At 41.4% G+C, this 24,970-nt stretch overlaps 3 protein-coding genes across 3 annotated transcripts; 2 read left to right on the top strand and 1 right to left on the bottom strand.

Moving 5' to 3' along the window:
* The first annotated feature begins 720 nt into the window (after positions 1-720).
* Positions 721-7,456, top strand: bcl6ab (BCL6A transcription repressor b). The gene is made up of 9 exons (XM_008433321.3): positions 721-815; positions 2,748-2,919; positions 3,000-3,221; positions 3,312-4,052; positions 4,138-4,256; positions 4,359-4,523; positions 4,606-4,736; positions 4,831-4,968; positions 6,099-7,456. Exons 2-9 carry the CDS (start codon positions 2,759-2,761, stop codon positions 6,240-6,242), a joined length of 1,821 nt encoding a protein of 606 aa, XP_008431543.1. The 5' UTR covers positions 721-815; positions 2,748-2,758; the 3' UTR covers positions 6,243-7,456.
* Positions 7,457-9,825: 2,369 nt separating this feature from the next.
* Positions 9,826-19,349, bottom strand: cmpk (cytidylate kinase). Its single transcript, XM_008433318.3, has 6 exons — positions 19,108-19,349; positions 17,079-17,225; positions 14,942-15,094; positions 14,780-14,856; positions 14,465-14,561; positions 9,826-11,291 (listed from the first exon to the last, which is right to left on the bottom strand). Exons 1-6 carry the CDS (start codon positions 19,240-19,242, stop codon positions 11,250-11,252), a joined length of 651 nt encoding a protein of 216 aa, XP_008431540.1. The 5' UTR covers positions 19,243-19,349; the 3' UTR covers positions 9,826-11,249.
* A 14-nt stretch (positions 19,350-19,363) lies between these two features.
* On the top strand, positions 19,364-23,298 carry fam78ba (family with sequence similarity 78 member Ba). Its single transcript, XM_008433320.3, has 4 exons — positions 19,364-19,635; positions 19,797-20,684; positions 20,773-21,052; positions 21,726-23,298. The coding sequence occupies exons 2-4, from the start codon at positions 20,350-20,352 to the stop codon at positions 21,966-21,968; spliced, it is 858 nt and encodes a 285-aa protein (XP_008431542.1). The 5' UTR covers positions 19,364-19,635; positions 19,797-20,349; the 3' UTR covers positions 21,969-23,298.
* The last annotated feature ends 1,672 nt before the right edge of the window (positions 23,299-24,970 follow it).

The following is a 24,970-nucleotide window of genomic DNA, read 5'->3' on the forward strand; positions in this document are numbered from 1 at the left end:
TATAGAGCATTTAGTTTCCCGGCATGCTTTATGATGTAACTCATATTTTCAGTTATGTTAGGGCGTGTTAGGTCAATAAGAAATTACACACAAGTAATAGATCATTTTCCAGAACATGTCTGATGACACTCAATGTGCATAAACATATGTGAGACGTGAAATACGTTTTGAGACATAAACATGGTTGTTCTGAAGTGTAGAGTTTCTTTGCTCCGGCGGAGACATTAGTCCGTTTTACACGTGTGAAGTTGTGACAGATGAAGCTGTCGTGTCCCCCTTTGGAGAATCAAGGAAATTATTTTTTCAGCTTGAATTAGCAGCGTGTGGCTGGGAAAAAGTGAAAAACAAACCAACAAATAAACACGCCGACATCACATTACTCATTTTGGGAACATGAGCGGCTGACTTTCCAACAATTTTCATAGGACCCTGGGCGAGTTTTGATAGACAACGCACAGTCCTGTTCCCCACAGTATTTATAACTTGGTCAGCTGACCTTGCACTTGGACGCGACCACTTCGCCGGGAGAGTTGGAAATATTAAAAACCTACTCATTGCAGTTTTTAGAGTTGACATATCTCACAGTAAACACTATGAAACACCTAAAAGAAAGCGTGTCTGTGACATGCACATGTAGTGTTTGTATAAAGTGCTTTTAATGCAGTTTTAGGCGATGTACAGCGAAGAGAGCCTCCCCCGCCCCGCAAATAATGGTACAGCCTTCTGTTGAAATTCCGAGAATTGAGCCGCTGTGTTTCTTAGAACTGGATTCTCAGAACTGGTGATGCTCAGAGTTTCGAGGAAACTTTTATAAGGTGACTTTTTTTCTCTCTCTCTTCCTATTTTCTCAGAAGTGTAGGGAAGTTGCACCGGCTTGTGCAGCCTCTCCAGCTGCTATCAAGCTGGAGATTTTTATTTATTTAGTGTATTTTGTGAACATTTAAGCTGAGAGTGAACTGATATATGTGAACTGTGGTAGTTGTTTTTGACAGCCGAAGTCATGTTGCGCTGTTTTAAACGGAAGCACGGTGTTGGGACGGTGTTTTTGTTCATTAGACGGACTTATTCTGCTTCCGCTCAGTGTTTAGTAACTGCTGTGTTTAGTAAACCTGTAGCGCTGGATAATTTTCTAACTTGTAGCTTAATGTTCGCAAATATTATTTAACTTTTTTCAGTTTGTTATTTCGCAAGTTTAATGTCATGTTGTGTTTAGTTGTGGCGCAACAGTATCGGTCTGTCTGGTTCAGTCACTTCTAATTTCCTCTGCGCAGTTTCTTTTTTCGACGGCGAAAGTATTTTTTTATTCAACCCATATTTGCTAAAGCATTATTTTCGCCGTTTGTTTTGATAGTAGAACCAGCTGTAAAACACTTAACAGAACCCTGGATAGATTCCAGGACGGTGCCAGGACAGCCCTAAACACTTCTATTTGCAAACTTGGCAGGACTTGTGCTGGCCTGCTCTCAAGCAGCCCGAAGTTACGCTGTAACAACTAAACCACTCCTTGAAATCGACTATCTTTTTCACATCGTGACGTATGAGATTTAGTGTAGCAATTTCAAGGAGTTTAGAAACACGGTGGGTGATTGGTTAGCCGGGGGGCGTGTGAGTGAATGTAAACTGGTTAAATTAGACGAGTTCCCCTGATGTGGGGGAACAGAAAACCTCTCCGTCCGCGCGCTGGCAGCTCCAATCTGAGCAGGAAGGACGGAATGTGCTCACACACACTACAGGCTGCCAGCGCGCGCTCTGCGCCAGTTTGTCTGCGCACATTAGAGAAACATGAGAAAAGTGTCCCATAAATAGTCCGGGAACATTGTAACAAACTTATTTATTTTCTTTTTGGGGGGAAAATATAAAATGAATTAGAATAAATTTTTACCCATCATTGAAAACGAAAAATGTATTTAAAAACTATGTAGGGTGTGTAAATACAACCCTATTGATTAAGCCTGCAGGCGTTAAAAAAAAAGCACATTTATGCACTAGGCAGATATATTGTGTTTACTATCCTGTCGTTAAGACCCAGTTGATGGGAAGCAGAGTTTCACATAGTTTAGTAAACATGTTTTTTCCGTTTACAATGGCGCCATCTGGTGTTGAAATGCAAATAGAACACCTTCCAAGTTGCGTCTCATGTTGTGAATGGCGGATTGTCAGTGGGGATGTGAAGGGAGTGCCAGGGTTATGTATACATAATATGCATACATGTTATGTATGCATACAGAAAGCTTTGAGTTGCAATACTTAAATTGTTAAAATGTATCTTTTTTTAATGTTTTCCATTTTTGTCCTCGTTAGTGCCTTTTTTTTTATTATCTCAACCACTTACTAGCCCTGTCACACCCATACATTTCTTCTTTTTTTAATACTCATAAACTTTTATGCAATAATTTAGGAGTGAAAATGACTAGCTGTAATGAGTTGCAGCATTGTTTTTAGTTTTTCTTTTATGTCAATATATTTGTGTGCTTCGTAGTGCCTCTTTTAACTGACCCCACCCTCAAATATTAGAGCTCCACTGCATAAATAAACTAACAAGTCTTACTTAACATACTTTTATGTTGTCCAACATGACTAATAAACATTTATTTATCTCTAGATTTATATAATTATTTCCTGGTTTCTAGGACATTTTTATGTGTTGGATCTTGAGCTGAATTTATTTGCAAAAAAATACAAAGACCTTACATTCAGTATTCACCAACCTCGCTTTGAATTTTTGTTATTTTTGCGCCTCTGCGCAGATTGCGACAGCATGGCCACGACTGCAGATGGCTGCATTCAATTCACACGTCATGCAGGCGACGTCCTGCTCAACTTCAACCGCCTCCGCAGCAGGAACCTCCTGACCGATGTCACGGTGCAGGTGGACGGACAGATTTTTCATGCGCACAAGACCATCTTGGTAGCCTGCAGGTATGTGTTGGAGACGAAAGAGAGCACATAACACCTTGTTGCTGCTATTACCTGACAACTAATTATTTTCAACCCTACAGTGGCTTCTTCTATTCTGTGTTCATGAAACCCGAGAACGCGAGCCTTAATGCCATTAGCCTGGACCCCAAAGTGGACCCCAAAGGTTTCTCCCTCCTGCTGGATTTCATGTACACTTCCTTTCTGAACCTGAATGACTCTGTGGCCTTGACCACCCTGAACACAGCCATCTACCTACAGATGGAGCACGTTGCTGACACCTGCCACAGGTTTATCAAGTCCAGGTAATTGCAGACTATCAAACTCAAAATGCCATCCTGTTGTTTCTGTGAAAGCTGCAGGGATCGTATTTTAATTTCAATTTGTTTCTGCAGACATCAGGCTCTGAATATGCAAATGGAAGAGGTACAGAACAACTCCTCAAATCTGGCAGAGGAAATCTCTGTTAAAACGCTCGCTGAGGAAAAGGATCCAGACTTTAGAAATAACCTCTTACTGAGGTTGTCCCCTCAGGAGTGTGGGGGGTACGTCCCCAATGTTTTCAGGGGGATCAACACCACTGGTTCCTACCACGTGTACGGCGATTTGCACATACCCGCTACGGTACTAGAAGGTTCTAATAAGATTGTCAACACGAGCATGGTCCAACCCTCCATTATCCGACCAGCAGCAGCTCACCATAACCTCCAGTGTCCCGCCTCTCCTGTGGAGGGCCACAACACCCAACACCCACAAACCGGCTGTATGAGACCTACCCTGAGCTACGGCAAGGGGGTCATATGCAGCCCGCAGAGCCCCCACAGATCCGACTGCCAGCCGAACTCGCCCACCGAGTCCAACAGCAGTATTAACGCCAGAATGAGCCTGAAGCAGGCCTGCGATTTCCCCAGAGATGTCAAGGCTCGCAACTGGAAGAAATACAAGTTCATTGTCCTGAACCAAACCCCTGACGAGAGTGGGAAGGAGACCCAGAGCAACAGAGCTGAAGTGGAATCCGCGTCACACTCTCTGAGCCCCGCCAGGAGTGAAGCAGCTGGCGGACATGACGAAATCCAACCAGAAGAGGGAGCCAGCAATCACAGAGAGGAAATGAGTGAACTCAGCTGCAGCAGCAGGTACAACTGGCAGAACTCATGATGAATCAGCATTAATTGGGGATCTCTTAAGAATAACTAACTGAAACGTACTCTGTGGTTGCAGATTCTCCTCCTCTAGCTGCGATAGCCCTCAGCGCATGGAGTCCAGCCACCTCACTCCAGCCTCTTACAGCAGCGACGAGGCCACAAAAATGTGCTCAGATTATTCGCCCTCTAGCTGTGGTGAGTACCACACCACCAACCATCAGACTGTGATATTATTTTGCTTATTGAAAGTCATTAAATTTAAGCTGTTTTCTCTTTCTTTTTCTTTTAAATTGGCAGAAAATAACTTCTTCTGCAACGGGTGTGACTCCAAGTTTTCGGAGGAAGACTCGCTGAAAGATCACATGGGTCAGGTACACAGCGACAAGCCATACAAGTGCGACTGCTGCCAAGCCGCCTTCCGCTACAAAGGCAACCTGGCCAGCCATAAGACAGTTCACACCGGTGAGTACTTTTTACGGTCAGCTGTAGCTGTTTGATGCAGCCACGCTTGTTCCTCGCTCAACCTGTCAGCGTCTACTTCCAGGTGCAAAGCCATACCACTGCAACATCTGCGGGGCTCAGTTCAACCGTCCGGCCAACCTCAAGACTCACACACGGATTCACTCTGGAGAAAAGCCATACAAGTGCGAGACGTGCGGTTCTAGGTTTGTGCAGGTAAGAAGATCAAGAAGCGCCGACCTTTGAAATCATTTTAAGATGCCCACCTATGTTTCGGTCCAGTCACCATTTCTGTCTCTTGCCTAACCAGGTCGCCCACCTCCGCGCCCACGTGTTGATCCACACGGGAGAGAAACCGTACCCCTGTGAGATCTGCGGAACGCACTTCCGCCACCTTCAGACGCTCAAGAGCCACATGCGTATCCACACGGGAGAGAAGCCTTATCATGTAAGCTTCCTATCCCATTAGCCACCACTTGTTCTCAATAACAGGAGGACTATCAGTTCACCCTGTGTGATCCTTGAGTACTTCTAAAGACATAAAAGAAAAAATAAAAGCCCAACAGGAAGTCATAATTACAAGCGTTAACATTATAATTATGACAATAAAAGCAATAATTTTGAGAATAAAAGTCATAATTTTGAGAATCAGTCATAACTATGAGAAAGTCATAATTTTGACATTAAAAATCAATCTTAAGATCGAAAGTCAGTCTCACTTTTGATATACCGTATTTTCCGCACTATAAGGCACACCTAAAAACCTTTAATTTCCTCAAAAGCCGACAGTGCGCCTTATAATCCGGTGCGCCTTATATATCGACCAATATTGAGCCACAACAAGTCTAGCAACTACGGTGAGCAGCCGCCGACTTCATTTTCGCGAGTAGAAGAAGAAGCGAACGGTGCATGCTGGGAAAGTTGTCAGAACGCTGGTTTGTAATCTATTAATAGAGTTTGACTGACCTATCTACCTACCGACCGCCTAGAATCAGGTCGTCTGCATTTAGCACCACGTTCTCCACGAACATGCTGGGCGCGAACGGAGAAGGGTGACCATCCACGCCCCGGCCCAGTCGCGGAAGGCTCTCCTCACCGACCGGAGTCGGACTGTTTTGTTCACATTTCGTTTAGTGCAGCTCCATCTAGTGGATGTATAACATAATTCCAGCCTCTACTGTAGCGTCTATTCTATGCGCCTTATAATGCCTTATATATGAAAAAAGTTTTAAAATAGGCCATTCATTGAAGGTGCGCCTTATAATCCGGTGCGCCTTGTAGTGCGGAAAATACGGTAGTCATTACTTCAACTTTCAGGCAGTTATGAGATTCAAAATTATAGTTTTGACTTTCAAAGTCATGATTATGAGACATTGAATCTCATGGTTACGCCTTTGAAAGCCAAAATCTTGACTATCAATCTCATAATTATATCTTTATATCTCATAAGTATGACTTTAAAACTTAAAACTTTCTGTTGGACTTTTATTTTTTTTATTTTTCATGGTTAAAAGGTTCTTCCATAGTTTAATGCGCCATGTCTGACTGTGTATTTTTTTTATCGTTTTTTTTCTGCAGTGTGAAAAATGTGACCTCCACTTCAGACACAAGAGTCAGCTCAGGCTTCATCTCCGACAGAAACACGGCGCCGTCACAAACACCAAGGCTCAGTACCGCAGGTCTCCTGGTAACATGGTCGCCGGCCCAGTGAACTCCTCCTGAGTTAGCCGCCGGCCACCGCTTACGGACTGGGTTAAAAAAATACAGAGCGAATGCTCAAGTGTAATATTTGGCCTTTTTTTTTTTTCCGGCTTACACACGTTGCACGTGTACACATGTGAGAGACGCTAAATCAGCGCTTTTATTTTGAATGTCCCAACAACAGAATGTACGTCTTGAATGTGAATCTGAGTGGGTATTTCTCCGTTTTGCAAATACCTCGACAGAATGTCAGCCCTCTTTGTTGCTCGATTAGAGAATCACTGTTACACTTTGGTTTTAGATTAGGTATGGACCTGCCCAGTAATTGGTCTGATGCAGTCATGATGCCGATTTTAACTTTTCTTTCATAAAGCTCTTTGTGTAAATAAGATATCTATATATTATATATTTTCGGATAGCTACTATTTGCTGGCAGAGTGTGAATATATTAACATTTGGTACATTTTTTTCCTCATGGATTGGCTTGACTGTCAGTCATGCTGTGAGCTTTTTATTTTTGCTGTGTCATAGTTTGTGGTACATGCTGTAATATTTACAGACTGTCATCTGTTTTAAAATTCGCTACTTTTTGTACATATTGAATTTTTTTTCACAGATTTTTTTTTTTTGAGCTTGGTGTCTTGCACATGCCCATGATGTTGTAATATATCTGTGTTCATACATTAGCTTGAGTATTTCTACTTTAAATGTTCTCAACGGCTCCTTAAACCCCGTACCCGGCACTTTTATATTCTTGTTTATTTTTGTATATGTGATTCTTTCTTCTAATATTTGGTGCTGCAGCAATCCATTTCCCCCTAAGGGATGTTTTTTTCCCCTTACTTAACCATGCGCTTCGTAAAACACTCATATTTTACAGATTTTCTGTGCCTTACATTTACATTTTTCTGTCGGCTTTTTCCACAGACTGACAATTATTTAAATTTTAATTGTGACCATCTGAAAGCTCTGGTACTTAACTGCTTTTGTTTAATATGTTTGCCTTGGTACTCGAGCTAATTAATGCATATGCATGTTAAGGTACCGTTGGTTTGGTAGCACCTCACCTGAAGGGTGAAGCTCTTTAATGTGCAGACACCAGGCCTCAAGCTAAAACACTCAGGAATATCAGTACAATGTAAGAAAATGTGTTTCTAATGGCAATTGAATATACATATGAAATATATTTATAAATATATTTATATATATGACAATAAAATGTGTATTGTGGAGCATATGTGCGTCACTCCTTCATTTTTGGGTGTTAAATTACCATTATGAGACTTAGTGACATATTTATAATGCAGAAACCTGACTAGATTAGAATATGACTAAATGATGAAGTAAAGCTGAGTAGATTTGTAAAACAAACACCCTCACAACACATCTTCAGGGATGCAGACTGCTTCAAAACATGCGTTAAACAGGAGCCTGGACGGCCTACACAAAGCACTCAGCTTAACTCCATAGAAACTATGGTATTAGTTTAAAAAAAGAATATTTTAGTAATCAAGTACTCTATAGAATATTTTAACGATTATCCAAGGAATCAGATCTCTCTCTCTCTCTCTGACTTTCTGCGCCATTCCTACTGTTCGCTCCACAACCGTGACGACGCAATTCCGATGCCAGAAAAGTTGTCCAACCATCGCAACGCAAAGTTCAACAATCCTTATTTGTCCCCACAACCCTGAGAAAACGGCGCAAAATTTAACACCATGCTGCTAGCGCTTCACAGCAACTCATAGGCGGAAGTAAGAACGCTGCACTCCACAAATAATGATCCTGTTGGAACACGGTGCGCTACCTAATAAAACATAATTTAACAAAGCTTCGAGGCAGATACATTTTCCTTGAAGAATTTTAGTAATTGAGGTACTTGAATCATTCAAGGAATCGTTTCAGCCCTAAATTAGTTAAAAGTGAGATGGTGAGCCAACCGTTGTCGTCCAACATCAGTGTCTGACCTCACAAATGTGTTTCTGGGGGAAAGATCTCATATTCCCATTAAAAACACTCCTAACCATTGTGGGATAATAATTAACATGTCATTGCAAACATGAAGTATATGATCATTTCACATCAGGATGAATTCTGACTCCCACAGTCCAACAACATGACTGTCAGGTAAATTGGTCTCTAAATTCTCCCTAGGTGTGAGTGTGTGTGTGCATGGTTGTTTGTCCTGTCTGTCTCTGTGTTGCCCTGCAACAGACTGGAGACCTGCCCATGGTGACCCAGCTTCTCACCCGAAACGTTCACTGGAGATAGGCACCAGCACCCCTCCCGACCCCACTAGAGACAAGGGTGTACAAAAAATGGATGGATGGATGGATGGATGGATGGATGGATGGATGGATGGATGGATGGATGGATGGATGGATGGATGGATGGATGGATGGATGGATTCTCACAGAGCTGCTATTCTACACTAAGGACTAGTATTTATTGCACCTGTACAGTACATTTTCCATAATTTAAAATTATGTTTTTTTACATAATTGGAAGTTTGTAAGAACAAACTTCCAACAAGGATGTTTTGAGCCCTCAGCATGTGTAAAGTTGGCATCGTTTTCTGTGTGTTTCACCAAGGAAAATTTTATCACCCATTAAAATGGGTGATAAATTTTAATGGGCATTTGAAGTTTACTTTACTTTGAAGTTTACTTCAAATGCCTTGACATGGTCACCCAAGGTCACACAATTTAGTCAAGTTAATGTACATTCAAATAAAACTGTTGGTTTTCTACAAGGTAGGCCTCTGTCTTTGTACACGTGAGCACGTACAGATACAGATGAATGAAATGTAGAAAAACGTCCATACAGACCTGATGAATGCTTCATGGACTCTTCCCAGGTGGATTTCAGACCAGTCATCCTGACATAGCTTGCGTTAGCTCTGCCCACTGATAAGGTGATAAGGCCCACAGGTAAATTCAGGATTCGCTGCAGCGGGAGACCATGTCATTAAACAGTGAAATACATTTCAGCTTGCTGTAAATTGCTGTTTTACTAATACATATTATAACTATATGGTTAGTATTAAAATCATCAAATCATTGCTTAGTTCACTTTTTCATACGACAGCTTTAATTGACTATATAGTTAGGCCTATTGAGTGAATTTTTTAACCTAGTTATTTCAGTACGCCTTTGGCCCAAATGGCTTGTTGAATTTATTCCTCAGGGTCTGTATTAGATTGAGGTGTTTTTGTGTTAAATGTTTGTTTTCTGATCTATAAATGACTAAAAACAATGTTATACATATAAACAAAAACAATAAGATCTTAAATCCACATAAAAACAATCTTCAGAAATGGTAAAAGTATTTTCACAAAGCAACGTTTTTTTTTTTTTTTGTTCATGAACTACGAAGACATGCATTGAAATAAATATGGTATATTACGCCCCCTGCTGGTTGATGATGTGACGTTTGTAAAATATTAATTAAAACTTGAACATACTTTGGAAAAAGTATGTACCCATTCCAGGTTTCTTCAGTCTGTGCTTTATTTCCCTCTAATCTAAAGGTTTCAGGTCATTAAGCAAATTTTTGGATCAAACCAAATAACTTGAAAAAATACAAAAAACAAATGGAACCATAGTCAATTTAAAAATACTTTACTGATCCAAAAGGGAAATTAAATGCAACTCAAATCACTCAAGGCAGTTGTAGATGGCAATGGCTGTGGGCAGGTTGTAGCGATTCCACTTTTTTTTCTCATCAACCCACAGATCGTTTTTCAGGCAACAATAACATTGGCTATTATGACTATTTTTAGATCAGGATGTTAGAAAATTTTCAGCACACTTCATGGTTTTACACTATTTGAGCGATTTCTTGATTCTGAAAAATGAATGTTTATATTTTTTTGTTGGTTTTGTTTTTTTTGTAAACACATTTTCTACATAATCAAGTAAACATCTTCTGCTCCGCACGTTGAGCTGTTCTGTTTAAACCTCTGGATATAGAATGTGTTAAACTTCTTGGACGTCTGGAGTTCTAGAACTTTCCACACCAACATTGTACTGCATGATGTCCGTGCAGCAGGAAGTACATAAGGTGAAAATGCATTCGATAAAATGTGTGTAAATCTTTGTCAATATTACTTTGATGTAGAAAAAAACACAATTTTGTAATTGTGGTGCTTCCATTCAATTAGAAAAGTAATTAAAATCACACAGAATAAGTTTGCGATAGGTTATTTAAAAAATGCTCACGCTCACCCTCTAGCTACTTCCGTGATCTTTCTTCTTTATGGTTTGCACCAGTGGCTACATCCGGTTGTTGATCATGTGACTCGTGATGAGAATTTTTTTCCCCTGTCATTTTGGTAAAAAAAAATTATTTTTTTTCAAAATTTTCATGTTTTTATTGAGCCAATTAATTGTCAAAAAGCCAAATTGCACAAATATGCTCAATGGAAACACAGCTGTCTACACATTGTGTTGTGTACAGTATCATGGCCTGATGTGGCTAATGAAACGGGATTTCAGGTTTCAGTTGGCTATTCTCAATAAAAGAAATTAAATGAATTAGAAATTTTATTATAAACAGTAAACTATATGTGGGTAACATAATCAAAATTATACAAAAAAAACCTCAATGTTTTGTTTTCACTTTCCATCTTTATGAATCCTCCTCAAACACATCATACAAAAAAAATTTCATTTTCATCTACATATTTATTCCCATATGTTATTTCTTCAATGAAGTGCATCAAAATGTTCTGCTGATAAATTTATAAGCGTCTCGAGAGGAGAGGCGCTGAACGGGTCGATAGCGAGTAGCTGCTGGGCATATCCTCCCGTCCTGTGGCCCCCAGAACCCCGACCCCCCCCAACTCCATCACTTCTACCATCACGCGGCGTGTTCGCACGAACAGCGTCGTGTTTAGACATGGAAATCAAAAGGAAAACAAACATAAAAACTCATCTGGAAGGACATAGAAATGCATTAAAGTAGAACCGCAGTGGATAAAAAGAAACTTAAAAACATAAATGAATGTTGCTGACAGTTGGGAGAAAATCAAAGTTCTTTGATCAGGATGGCTTTCACATCAGCAAACACCTGGGGGGGACAGGAAACAGAAGGGCGGGGCTTAGTTTCACTGTGTGGTTAAAAAACCAAAAAAACAAACATCGTCTCCATTCACTCCAATTCAGCATTTCCACATTTTTGTCACATTAGAAGAGAAAACTTCAAGTTAAAGTGGAAAATTAATTATGTGTGATTTTCAAATTTGGTTTACTGTACATGTAAAAATCTGAAGAGTGTGACATACCTCCAAATTAGGGTTCCTCAAACTTTTCCAGGCTGAGGACCATTTAACACATTTAACAAACACTCACAGACCACCTAACTGGAAAATACCCCCACAATAACATCTTAATAAATACAACCTGAAATTACAATTTTAGTGTCAAGTCACTTATTGTCGTCTTTGTTAATCCTAATGAGAAAGTTAATGCTGTTTAGAAGATGGCCACGACAAACCATGAACAAGTCGACTCGAGGGGTTTTAAGTCATTTACAGACTTTCAAAGTGTGGATTCTAAACTTTCCAATGATAGCAAATCAAAGAAACGAAGTTATTCTTTACTATAGCTGCTGTGTGCATTAAGAACATTTAGGGTAATTATAATTTAGAAGCATAACAAGAAGAAAAATAAGACTTGAGTTGCACTGGCAGAAACAAAAATAACAACAGCTGTTGATGTGTGAGCAGAGCACTATCAACAAGCAAAGTTGTAAAAAAAAAAAACAACAGTTCTCATTAACCAAGTCTGGAGTCCAACAGTTCATGGCAAAAACTGTTCAAAAGAATTGAATCACTAGTGCAGTGTTTTTCAACCACTGTTCCGCGGCACACTAGTGTGCCGTGAGTGATAGTCAGGTGTGCCGTGGAAATTATTCAATTTAACCTACGGTGCCGTATTTTCCGGGCTATAAGCTGCTACTCTTTTCCTAAGCTTTGAACCATGCGGATTGTAGCCCGATGTGGCTTTGCTGTGTATTTTTCTTCAACCACCAGGGGCTCTCTAGCAGGAAGTGAATCATTAGAAGTCAAAGTTGTAAATCAAAAGAAGAAAGTGCTAATTTTCAACCACATGCTAGCAGCAGGCACGACAGAGAAATGTTTTCAAACTCATATCATGCAGCTTTTAAGTTGAGGGCTGTCGATGTGGCACTACAGGAGGGAAATAGAGCCGCTGCACTTAAGCTCGGTGTGAACGAAACCATGGTTCGGCTTTGGAGACGGAGTGCTGCGTCCAGCAGATTTATTAGGACGCCGCCTTCTGCTGGGACCTTATGGAAAACCGAGAGCAGCTTCCAGTTTTTTTTTTTTTTAAATTGAAGGTGCTAGTATGGTATGGTGTGCTCTATAGTCCAAAAAATACGGTAATTGATTTTAAAAGATTTTTTGAAAATGAATTATCTGCAAATAATGCCATCTTCGAGAGTCTGCTGTAGCAGCGACTAGCGCCGTAATCATGTAATATTCTTACCACTAGATGGCAGTAGGTACACAGCCTTTTACATTAAAACAAGAGAATTAGTGATGCGTGAATGTTACAGGTAGCGGTGAGAGCATCGTATCTAGCAAGACTGACGACAGTGAAGGAAAAGACAGAGAAGCTCAGCAGTAGTTGGAAAAAACATGGGTCCATTTCCCACAACATATCTGTGTGAAATGAGCTTCTGAAGCCTGGCTACTATAAAAATAAAAACCAGAGAGACTGAGAGCTGTGGAGGAAGAGCTTTGTCTTTCTTCAATTTCTGCCAGTAAATCAGCTGTTTTCATCCAAACATGCACAGGTTTCACACTAGGTGGGTAAAATATGAAGATATTGAAAAGTTGTACATGCAACTCTTCATATTTTAACAGTGAATATGAAGTGAAATGTTTCCCAAATATTATTGCTTCTTTCAGAATAAGAATTTTTTTCTGTATTCCAGCTATAAGAATGTTTGTGGATTAGTTTGTAAAACAGTTTGAAGTTTTCTACAACTTTTTTAAATTTAACACCACAGTGTTGTGGCACTGTTCATGTGTATTTTTGAAGTGGATATGTTAAGTGCAATTTGAAATAAAAAATGTAAAATGTGATAAAAATGCATTTTTGTGTTTGATTCCTATTCAAGACACTTTGATAAGAATGACTATATATGTAATATAGGCGGCTACAGAGTATCTTTGTTTACATTTTTGGTTGGTGGTGTGCCTCGGGATTTTTTTAATTAAAATAATGTACCTTGGCTCAAAAAAGGTTGAAAACACTGTACTAGTGAACACAACACATCAACACTGACAGCAGATATCACTTGACTTCTTCTGGTCATATAGCTAATTCTGGTATTGTTTTCTTTCCACTGGTATATTCAGTTTTTCTTTTTGAGTGATAGTTTTATCCATTGAGCTTTACCAAAGATTAAGCTCAATTCTTAATCTTGAGCTTACGATTTGAGCTCAAGTCATGGTAAATAAACTGTTGTTTACAGGCAGTACCTTGCGGGCCACTAGGGGGGACCTGCAGATTACAGTTAAGAGTTCTGAATATTCGAAACCCCAAAGGGCTTCAGAGGTCACCTAATTGAGATGATTGTTAAAGAACCAGAATGATGGAGGAAGCGGATAAGTCAGGCAGGAGTTCCTCTACCTGCTGTTCTTTTCACTACAAAACAAAACAAAATCATATCTAAAAATATCACAAGTTTGGATAGCATTAATCAGAGAAGCAGGAGAGAGGGATATGGTAACTGTAAAAGAGCTGTAGAGGAGTATTTGTTTATTTAAAGGATAACCGTCTGTGATCCGCAGCATCTCATTTTTGAGAGAAAACATTCAAGGTTTAATCAAGAACTCCACAAATCTGGCCTTTATGAAGGTACGGAAAGAAGAAACCCATAAAAAGTTTTGTTTGATGCTCACAATACAAAGGCTGAATACAAAGGCATGCCGCACTTTTCAGATTTTTATTTGTGGAAAATGTTGGAAAACTTGGAATCAGTTTCCTTAATGTTGTCTCCTTCCTTAAACAAAGTTCCAAGTCATTTTTTTGTCATAAGACAAAAATGCTTTTGTCAAAAAAAACGACTTGAGCCCATTATTTTAGGAAAGTGACGGTAGGTTTTATGGTTTGAATAGTCAAAAAAGACAACATGTGGAAATGTTTCAGCTGACTTTAAGGACGGCGAAAGAGAAAAGTGACGAGTCGTATTGAAGGGCGGTGTTTCCTCACCTCGTCCATGGAGCGGGAGGCGTCGATGGTGTGAACTTTGCCGTGTTTCTGGTATTGCTCGATGATTGGTCGCGTAGAGTTCAGGTAGGTTTGGATTCTGCGTAAGAAGAAGAAGAAGAAGAAGAAGAAAGGGTAGCTGGTAATTGGGGTCGGGCCGCACAAGGGACTCGAACGAGACGTAAATCAGGCCAGCGACATACGCAGGTATCCAGTCGGCCAGTTAAATAGGCCAGAGCAATCAGACACGCTGGATTTTAGTTGGACTTCTTCACACAGAAACCTATCAAACAAGCATGCACTCAGCAGACATGTCACCTTTTCTCCAGGCTCTCTCTGTTGTCATCTGTCCGTCCGCTGCTCTTCCCTCTTTCTAAACATCTGTCGATGCAAACCTGTGCGCATATCACATCTTCATATTTTATGTGTTGGACTAAAATAAACTGAATGGGGGTTCAGATGCCCAGTTCGGTGGCGTACCTCGTTGCTGCAGTCAAAGAAAAGCACAAACTTGACATCTGCTTTGCCCTCCATGACCCGATTCCAGCCCTGCAGGTTGTCCTCGTTACGAGGGAAGCCATCGATTAAGAAATAGTTCTTTGTCTGGTCTTTGGTCATCGTCTCTGCCATGGACTAAACGGGGGGATAAACCACAAAAATGGCAACAGCTGCACGTTACAAAACGTGCACAAAATTTTGTGAACATGTCCCTAATGTCGCAGAAACACAACTTTGCAATTGCGATGTTTCCATTAAATAAGAAACATGACTAAAATCCCAAGATAAGATTGTTCATGCAACAAGTTGTTAAAAAATACGCCACCATCCTCCAGCTACTTCCTGTCGTCTTCTTCATGGTTTGCGCCAGTGGTAACATTCAGTTGTTGATCATGCGAGTCGTGTGATACGAAAAAGGTGTTTCCGATGCAGATTTGTGAAATAAACCCATTTCAATATGGCCAATATCGGCGTGTTTTCATTGAGCAAATTTACTTTACAAATGTACTTTCATTGAGCAAATTTACAATGTTAAATTGTGCAATTATATGGTCAAAAGACACATAGTTGTAGACGCATAGACTTAATTTGTGTAAATATTAAAACATCTAGTAGGGCGTACAGTAATCAAATCAGGCCTGGGTTTGGCTAGTGACATGGAATTTTCTTTTAACATTATCACACAGGTTTGGGTTGGTTTGTGCAGCTTTTCTGAATGGAACAAATAAAATAATTTGAAAATTGTACTATACAGAGTAAAATGCATGTGGGTATCATAACCAAAATACGATGAATCAATTTATTTATTTTCGAAAGGTCAAATTTTGCCATTATACGGTGAATGGAAACACAGCAGGTTTGCATGACTGGGACAAACAAAGTTGGTGCGGCTCACAGAGCAGCTGTGAAAACCTTCTACAGAACAACAGATGTTCACGAAAAGAAGCAGAACAAACAACCTCTTGGCAACCTTGGAGCAGCTGCAGGAATGTTTATTATGACACACTGGTTTTCTTTCATTGCACTAATAAAAATAACATTTTGAAATTAACTCTGTTGAGTCATCTCCCCAACCTCCTTAAGGGCTTGAAATGCTTTGTGTTTTTTCCAGATTGAGCCCGTCCGACTCAAACTGAGTGGAGCTCTCTGTCTGGCAGGCCGGCTCTGATTCGCTGAGCCTTCCTTTGCTGTATTCACCTAAACCGCTGTCAGTTTTCCATCTTTCCAGTATGATGGTGGGTTAAAACCATGTGTGATGCAGGTCTGAGCATGACAGGATGAGGGGAAGTTTGGAAGAACATCAACTTCTGCCACGCTGTTGCAGTGTATGTCACTTTTAATACACCTCTGTGCTTGAACGGTGCGCGTATACTGGGATCAGTGGTGTGAGTTTCACTGTATTCTGCTGCGTCTCTCTAAGCATGAAATAATCATCTAGAATTTTGGAGGGGTTTTTTTCACTGATGACTGAAAGCCATACGTAGTTATCTAGCTTTTTTAATGTAATTTTGTTTAAATTTGCTTTGTGTTTTTCTATCATTTGAAGCACTTTGGGATTTTTATCTTGAAAGGTGCTACATCAATAAAGTTTTCCGTCAATAAACTTTTACTCCATTGACCAACTGGACACATTTGTGGTCTGATGTATATTTATTCATCAGAATAAATATACATTATTTATGTATAAAATAATAAAAAATTATTTTTTAAAAAAAAATAATTTTAAAAAAATGTGACTGAAAAAGAAAATGAATTTTCATTTGAAAACCACTGAAAGAAAGAAATGTGTCTCTGTGTCACAACAAATTTGTACCCCAGAGAAAAGGTTATGGATTACTAGTCCGAAGTTCTTAAGAATTCTAATCAGCTCAAAAAATTTTAAAATAAAATTTTAACTTTTGAAACTCAAGTTTATTGGTGGGAATGTACCTCTTTTGTTTTTCTATCTGCAATGGCCCTAATATTCTGTCATAGTTCTATCAGTCACAATAAAAAAAATTAAAAAAGAGTGTTGTTTCTGCATTAATAAAACTGATCGACTAAAGATAAGCCTGCCCTAACGAAGCGTTTATAACCAGCTAAGCTGAAGTTGAATGCAGAACCTGGACCTGATTCGTACCTGTCTGAGTAAGCTGATGGTGATCTCCACCGGGACGATTTTGCCTTCTTTGATATAGTTATCGATGAGCTGTCCAAACTCAGACCCTTCTCTACCTCGCTCTGCCCTCAGCAAATCTCCAGCTGACAAATGAGTGTAGTTGAAGGCCTAAAACACACACAGACACACACACACACACACATAGAGAAAACATTAGAATTTTCATATGATCAACTGATCTTCAGTGTTAAAACATGACGAATGCATCCATTTCTTGCTCTGTTTTTATCCAAACAAACAATGAGTGTTTTATCAGACTGTAAGCATGCAGCTTGGAAAAAGTTGGCTGTTTGTGCCCTGAATGAAAGGAGCTTCTGTCATTCAGGTCCGACTGCTGCTCTGGCAACGTGGCAGCCAACACCCAATCACGCTGGTTCAAAGTCTCCATCATAAACCCTCGCTACCAAACGTCTAGCATGTACGCCACTTGGGAATGCTTTTAGCAAGAAACCAGTTTTACAGTTAAACACAAACAGTCGGAGGACAGGAAGAAAGATGCTAAGTTAACAGATGGAAACTGGTTTTTCTTCAATAACCGGTCTGTAAACAAAGTCCTCTTGAAGGTGATGGGCTCGTGTTATTAAAAGTAGCTATGAGATATGATTCTATTGAATATCTGGCTGCTTTTTAATTCATTTTACATTCTATTTTGAGGTTATTTTGGAGAACAAAATTAGGATCTAATTAATTAGGATCTCATAAATCCCAGCAATACAATACCTGATTGGAGGACTGAACTGAATGATTGTAAAACAAGAGTGTGAAGGGGCTCGTGAGCAAAAGCCAACGAGGTGGATTAGCAGAGCTAGCCAAAAAGTGAAGGTGCTGTCCAGGAGACACTGCTATGGATGGAATACCGTCTCTGCTTCCCGGATACTGAGCCGTTAGCATGTCAAGACAGCCGTCAGACCGTCATACAGCAACAGTCAGAGGACTTAACAGCCTTGGTACAAGACTGACTGCTACAGGAAATCCTTACACAGCATCACCAGTGCTTTTGAAGATACTTCCATGAAACGAGTTGCGACCTTTGGGACAGATAAAGTGTTTTTTTTTTTACTGAATTGGGATTTCTGAGACATAAATCGATTGACATCAATAATCTGTGAAACACGGTGAAGGCCGTATCATGAAAGTTTGAATTCACTTTTCATTAACGTCTAACAGGTGCCTGGTTAGCTTTTTTTTATTATTATTCCTTCTGGATAATAACCACACAGCAGCAGCAGAGTTTCCCGTCTGGATATCACTGAAGCAGAAAACGTAAAAATAGCCACAGAGAAATATTTTAAAAAGGATTACCAAAGACAATTTTGACACTAAACCTCACTAGTAGCTTGCTAGCAAATAAGGTAACCCCTTTACCTTGTGTATTGATCTATTTTTTCATATTTCGACAACTTAATGGTCATGTTTCACATTTCCATGAGAGAAAATACACTGAGAAGAGGCTAAAGCTTTAAGCTCGGTACAGTGAACTCCATCTTGTCAATAAATCAATAGATGTTTGCTCAAACATGTATTTCTGGTTGATGAAGGGGGTCCCTGTACCCTTCAGACTGGCTCTGGTTGTTATATAACTGCTGCTGTACCAACCAGGCACTGGGAAGGATCCAACATCCTGCCGCCTCTGTTTGCTCTACGTCATTGTTCGCTTCGCTCATTCATTCAGCCGTTTGCTCTGGATAAAACTGGCGCTGTATAGGAAGCTCATGTTGGTCTCATTGGCATCATTAAACTCGTCTTTCCTGCTTCCGGTGTGCCAGGTTCTGCCTGTTTATAAGCGCCATAGCATCAGAGCAAATACGAAGCTAACTAGCTAGCTAACATTTATTTTTAGAGGACAAGCGGAAGTCGATAAAGAAGACATGGTTACTACATCGTTAATAAAAACGTAATAATGAGTCAAAGCACTCAAAGCTTCTCGTGTCACCTAGCTTCACCTTCGCAACGGAAGTCGCCAGATTTCATTGTCTTTCCTCCGTCATACCTCCACTATTTTGGAGCACTGCGTCCCTTTGCCGGCGCCGGGCCCGCCCAGGACGAAGATAACCTGCGGCTTCATGATGTGCGACACCCGCTTCAACAAGCTCTGCGACGCGTTACCGAGCAAGCGGCCCAACATAAACCAGCACCGAGCGAGCAGGGAAGCGGCGCCGTGGTGACCGGTGAGTGCGTGTCAGTTGTGTCGGTCGGTGGAAGAACAGGACGGCTTCCACTTCCGCTGTTGACTTCGTCCACCAATGGGGTTTCCCCACACGGTGCGTGACGCAGAGCCGTGACCACGCCCTCCCAGGGCACTTGTTATTTTTTTCAATGCAGAGGTCGGGTGACGCCCCTCCCTCCCTCCATCCCTCTCTCTCGCTCTCGCCGTCTCTCTCTCTCTTCCTCCCTCTGCTGCCTCTACAGCATCAGCACCTCCAAACCGTACAAGGCGACCCGCCGCTGGGAAGAGGATGCTCTCCGCTCCGTTATGATCCACAGCCTAGCGATGAGGCGGCTAACCGACGGGCTGATGGTATGCTTTTATCACGTCCATTCCGCCTCGCTGCCTCCATTCATGATGCACCATTCATGGGTCTCCGCGGATGGAAGCACACTGCGAGGAAAGCATTAAAACATCCCCCGCTGGCTCCGCCTTTACGAGTTCGCCTTTTCGCATCTTCTGTTTCCATGTAGGTCAGAGCGATGAAGACCCCGATTTTGGCTTCCGAGGGCGCCGCGTGAATTTCGGGCAAATCCGAGGAAAGCCGAGCGAACAAAAGGCATCCCAGCCCTCATCCTCCTCCTCCTCCTCTGACGCACCTGGCTGCCCTGTCGCCACTTGACATGACAGCGCAGAGCCGGCAGCAGGGCAGCAGGATCAAGGGGCACCGACGTGCAGCCGGACGTGCGGACTCGACCAGGAGCGGGGGACGCTCGGCGGAGCGGAAGCAGCAGCCCAGGGGAGGCCGGATTGCAGTTTCTGGGGACGAGCGCCAAGGGCAGTGCGGCAGTCAGCAGACAGACCGGGGGGAGGAGGCTGCGGAGATCTGTGATATACTCTCCCCCGAAACCACTCTCCAACCCATCCTGGAGATATGATGGTGGATGTTTGTGTGCTTGATCTGTGGTGACTGTGGCACTCCCCAATCATCCTCTCCACTCTTCCTTCCCAACCAATCACTGGTGATGTGCAATTAAAAGCTTAGGTCTGCTCTCCAGGCACGGGTGGAGCCCTGAGGGGGGACTGATGAGCATACTGGCCAGGCATCACTTGGTCCCTCCTTCTCTGTTTTTGCTCCTTCTGCTTGTCGCCTGCACTATGGGCTGCCTTCAAAGCATCGCCTGCAAGCCCCGCATCAGGCGAGAGAACATCGTGGTGTACGAGGTGTCTGCCTCTATTGACCAGTGTCCTACAATCATAGAGGAGAACTCACCGATTGTGCTCCGTTATAAGACACCATACTTCAGGGCCTCAGCAGGAGTTGTGATGCCGCCGGTGCCCCGCAATGAGACCTGGGTGGTGGGCTGGATCCAAGCCTGTACCCAGATGGAGTTCTACAACACCTATGGTGATATTGGCATGTGAGGAGAAGACGCCACCTGGCTTTTTATGTTGCATCTTCCCTCAGGCAAAGTAAGTTTCACCTTTCTGTTTCTTTTCCTGCCGCAGGTCTAGCTGGGAGCTACCAGAGCTGCGAGAGGGTCGGGTGAAGGCCATCAGCGACTCGGATGGCGTCAGCTACCCTTGGTATGGCAACACCACGGAGACGGTGACCCTGACCGGCCCCACGTCCAAACCATCTCGGCTGACGGTCAGCATGAATGACAACTTCTATCCCAGCGTGACCTGGGCAGTCCCCATCAGCAACAGCAACACCCCGATGCTGACCCACATCACCCGGGACCAGAGCTTCATCACCTGGCTGGTGGCCATGAACTCTGTCACCAAGGTAGGAGCAGAGCACAGAGAGCACGCCGGCTGCCTGTTCTCACATCATTTTGCTTCAATTTCACATGCGTGAACATTTTTGTCTGAGCTGTTAATGCAGAACACTGGCTGTATATCCAGACTCTGTATTTCACACAGACAGACTGTAATGGTATCAGCTCCTCTTGCACTTTTCTCTTTTGGTGTAAAGTTACAAATGACTGAATTATGGCCAGTGGAAAGCCCCTGCAGTGGTCACTAAAACTCAGTCAGGCTGCAGCCAAAGATTTTAGTCAAGCCTGTTTTCTGTTTAGTTACAAGCTTGTTCAGCTTCTCTCTGGACAGATTAGCATAGTTTAAAACCAGCGGTGCTCAACTTCCGTCCTCAAGAGCCACCGTCCTGCAACTTTTAGATGCATCCCTGCTCCCAGCCTTTTAGTCAAAGGCTGAATTCTTTCACCGGCTCAGCTCTGCAAGGACCTGGTAACGGTGAGTTCATTTGATCCAGCTGTGTTAGAAAAGGCATCCGTCTAGAAGTTGAAGGGTGGTAGCTCTCCAGGAGTGGACTTGGACCCCCTTGTTCAAGACAAACAATGATGTATCTGATAACATAATGCAACTGCAAGACCATCATAATTCCCATTATTGAAGGAGTATTCCTGCCATACCGAGTACATCCTTCTTGTCTTCTCTAGGAGCGCATTGTGTTGCAGACGGTGCGGTGGAGGATGCGGGTCGACATCGCCGTGGATCCGGACATGCCACTCGGCTCCCGGGCCTCGCTTGTCGGTCGACCGTACCAGGAGCAGCCGCACATCCTCAACTACCAGGAGCCCATCCCTCCCAACGCTCTGGGAAGGCCGAATGCCAACGACGCCCAAGTGCTGATGTGGAGGCCGCGTAGAGGGGCACCGCTTGTGGTCATACCGCCAAAATAGGAGGGGATGAAATTTCTGCACAGACAAAAGCATAGGTGCTCCCTTTAAGGAAAAAGGGAGGACGAAGTGGTCACAGTGCCCGCTGGTGTCCTTGCAGCTCCTAATCTCTAAAGGACTGAAGTGGACTGTTACCTTAAGCCAAAGCGAAGGTTGAATCTTGAATCTGACACAGCAGTCAGAAGAAAACACCACAGTTTGTCCTCCAGGACCTTGAGCGACATCAAGGCTTGTCTAAACCCCGCCGGCCCCCGATAAGTTTTGAACTGCATATTTATCTCTGCCTGCATTTTAGCAAAGTACAAACCCAGTTTTTAGACGTACCACAGAGGTATTAGTCAACAACAAGAACTGCATCCTGCATCCTTATGTAGACCTTATTGCATGAGAGTGAGGAGACTGAAAAAAAAGAAGAAGAAGAAAAAAGCTGTTCTTATAGAAGTTTAAGAGCAGCAGTTTGTTTTGTATAACTTGATACCTGAAGACATTTTGATTGACAAGTCAGCCAAAATACGATGCGGGCTGGTTTGACCTCATCGGTGCCAACAAAGGCCTTCAGCACACCCAGTACTGCTATTAAAGGATGTACTCAGATCAGTTCAAGGAATCTTAAGTATTATATGAGTCTTTTTAGGTTTAAGATTAAAACCCATGCATCCATCAGATTGTACTGGGAGCAGCCACGTGGAAGGGGAACACTACTGCTACCGTTTTCACAGGAGTCCTCTATCTCTTCTGGTATATTTTTGCCTCTTTTGTGCAGCTGATATACTGTACCTCAATGGGTGTCGGATGGCTTTAAAGATGAGCTGGATCTCTTCATGCATTAAATAAGAAAAAAAAACAACAAAAAAAAACAAAAACAATGCCAAACAAGCTTATAAGTACAGTGTAAATGATTTGGAATACTGCCATAAGGCACACTGACACTTACTGTAGCTGGAGGTGTCCACCAATCAGAGTGGCACTAATAAAGTTATGTCACAGATAAAGTTACTCCAGTAATGGATTGTATATGTATTCTTAACAGTTTTCTTGGTCTGGAATTAAACCAAGACTACTTCTAAGAAGTCACTCTTCTGCCCCCACCCTCCCTGGCAGTCCTGTATGCGTAATATTTTTTATGAACATGAATTTAAGAAAAGACCATGCTTCAGAGACTTGCGACATTTATTTACTACACATAAATGCTCGTGTCATTTTTTTTTTCTCTCCTCACTTCTCCACCTACAGAGGGCAAACTGTATCAGATTTTGAGAAATAAATAAAAGATTAAATGATTATTTATATATGTGACAATTTAAATAAAACTGGAAAGGAATACATCCATGCATATTTACTCAAGTGGGTCAATAATTTAAATGTCAAAATTAAATTTGTATTAGTTTTATGTTTCAATCTTATGCAAACATATGAAAGTCATGCTTTATTTAATTATGTCAGCAGCAGTGCAGCGTTAAATAATTCAAACTGTCACTGAATTGTTAAATAGACACTGGCCTTTGATTGGTTGACTGGAGAGCAGCGTAAGCCCCGCCCACTGACTTTGATTGCAATTCATGACGTGCTGCTGCACTAAACTGCATTTATCGAATATTAATTCAACTTTTGGCCTTCCATAATTCATCCTCCTGTAATCCACAGACTAAAATATGACATAATATTTTAGTTGGTAATCACAGTAAGATTATGCGGTAACACTTTATTTGAAGGCTTGTGCATAAGACTGACTTGACTGTCATAAACATGACATAACACCTGTCATGAACATAAAGAAGTCTTTATGAATGTTTATGACAGTTGTCATGAAGCGTCATTCGGTAAATAATCAGACTTTTAGTGCAAAGTTGCTCTAAAAGTTGCATTAAAGTCCATTAAAAGTGGCATCTTTGTATGATTTTGTAAATTTTGGTAATTTAATGCAAAGTTGGCATTTGTAATGGACCTTTAATGCAATTTTTAGAGCAACTTTGCATTAAAAGTCTCATTATTTACCAAATGACACTTCATGACAACTGCCATAAACATTCATAAAGACTTCTTTATGTGCATGACAGTGCCATGTCAGTCTTTTGCAAACCCCTTCAAATAAAGTGTTACCAATTATGCTTTACTATTTTATGTCAGAACCAGTTACATATTGCAAAAAATGCAATATGTAACTTATTTAAGAAATTCAAGTAAAAAATGTTAAGGTCTTATTATATAGATTCCTTTTGCAGAGTGTGATATAATCTAAGTGTTTAGTTCTCTACATTTTTGGTGATTATGATTACAGCTACTGAAACCCTTTCGTTTCTCATTTTACATGAGGTCAAAATGTTTTGTTTTGAACATATTACAGTCTTCACGAATGAGAAAACCTGCTGACTAAAGGCAGCTGTCCAGCAGAAGGTCACTGAACAAGCTGACTGTTCACACGGTACTTTACTGAGGCATGTGTAATGTTTCCTGAACACCTCAGCAGGACCCGTCTGATCGCCTCCCCTCAATCTACTGATGCACTAGTTTGATAATTAGAATCTATTGTTATATCTTTCTTATGTAACAACTGATTTTTGCGGTTTTTGTTATAAGGTTGTAAGCCATCATCATCAAAATGAACAGAAATTAAAGTTTAAAATTAAGGGTGCACTGATAAATCGGCTGGACGATAAATCGGACCAATTTCTTTAATTTTGAGAGATTGCGATGGGTCAATATTTACATAATTAAGGATCTTATCTAAGTCCGCAAAAGTCTGAAAGTCAACTTCTGTCTTCTTTTGCCCTGACATGAGAGCGGACTGACTGACAGAGGATCACTTGGTTACATTTCTGACTGTGTGGTTAATAATAGTCATCCCACTGTTGCCAGCAACCTTTTTGCTACATTTAGCAACTTTTCAGACAAATCTGTATTGACCAAAATCAGAATGAGCAGGTCAGGCTTTTTAAAGATCTGTGATCGGCCAGAGAACTGTAACTGGTGCACCCTAGATATTGAAATATAAGAAAAAAGTGTGT

The sequence above is a fragment of the Poecilia reticulata genome, chromosome 17 (assembly GCF_904066995.2).
Source record: "Poecilia reticulata chromosome 17, P_reticulata-male-v2, whole genome shotgun sequence".
In the NCBI taxonomy this organism is placed as follows: Eukaryota; Metazoa; Chordata; class Actinopteri; order Cyprinodontiformes; family Poeciliidae; genus Poecilia; species Poecilia reticulata.

What these genes read in the sequence shown, in the direction of transcription:
- bcl6ab (XM_008433321.3), top strand. Translation starts at nt 2,759, where the DNA reads ATGGCCACGACTGCAGATGGCTGCATTCAATTCACACGTCATGCAGGC. An exon ending in TTATTCGCCCTCTAGCTGTG is followed by an intron (nt 4,257 to 4,358) that starts GTGAGTACCACA and finishes TTAAATTGGCAG; the next exon opens with AAAATAACTTCTTCTGCAAC. An exon ending in CCATAAGACAGTTCACACCG is followed by an intron (nt 4,524 to 4,605) that starts GTGAGTACTTTT and finishes GTCTACTTCCAG; the next exon opens with GTGCAAAGCCATACCACTGC.
- cmpk (XM_008433318.3), bottom strand. Translation starts at nt 19,242, where the DNA reads ATGTTGGGCCGCTTGCTCGGTAACGCGTCGCAGAGCTTGTTGAAGCGG. An exon ending in AGAGAGAGCCTGGAGAAAAG is followed by an intron (nt 14,562 to 14,779) that starts GTGACATGTCTG and finishes CTTCTTACGCAG; the next exon opens with AATCCAAACCTACCTGAACT. An exon ending in CCTCCCGCTCCATGGACGAG is followed by an intron (nt 11,292 to 14,464) that starts GTGAGGAAACAC and finishes TGTCCCCCCCAG; the next exon opens with GTGTTTGCTGATGTGAAAGC.
- fam78ba (XM_008433320.3), top strand. Translation starts at nt 20,350, where the DNA reads ATGAGCATACTGGCCAGGCATCACTTGGTCCCTCCTTCTCTGTTTTTG. An exon ending in ACCTATGGTGATATTGGCAT is followed by an intron (nt 20,685 to 20,772) that starts GTGAGGAGAAGA and finishes TTCCTGCCGCAG; the next exon opens with GTCTAGCTGGGAGCTACCAG. An exon ending in CCATGAACTCTGTCACCAAG is followed by an intron (nt 21,053 to 21,725) that starts GTAGGAGCAGAG and finishes TGTCTTCTCTAG; the next exon opens with GAGCGCATTGTGTTGCAGAC.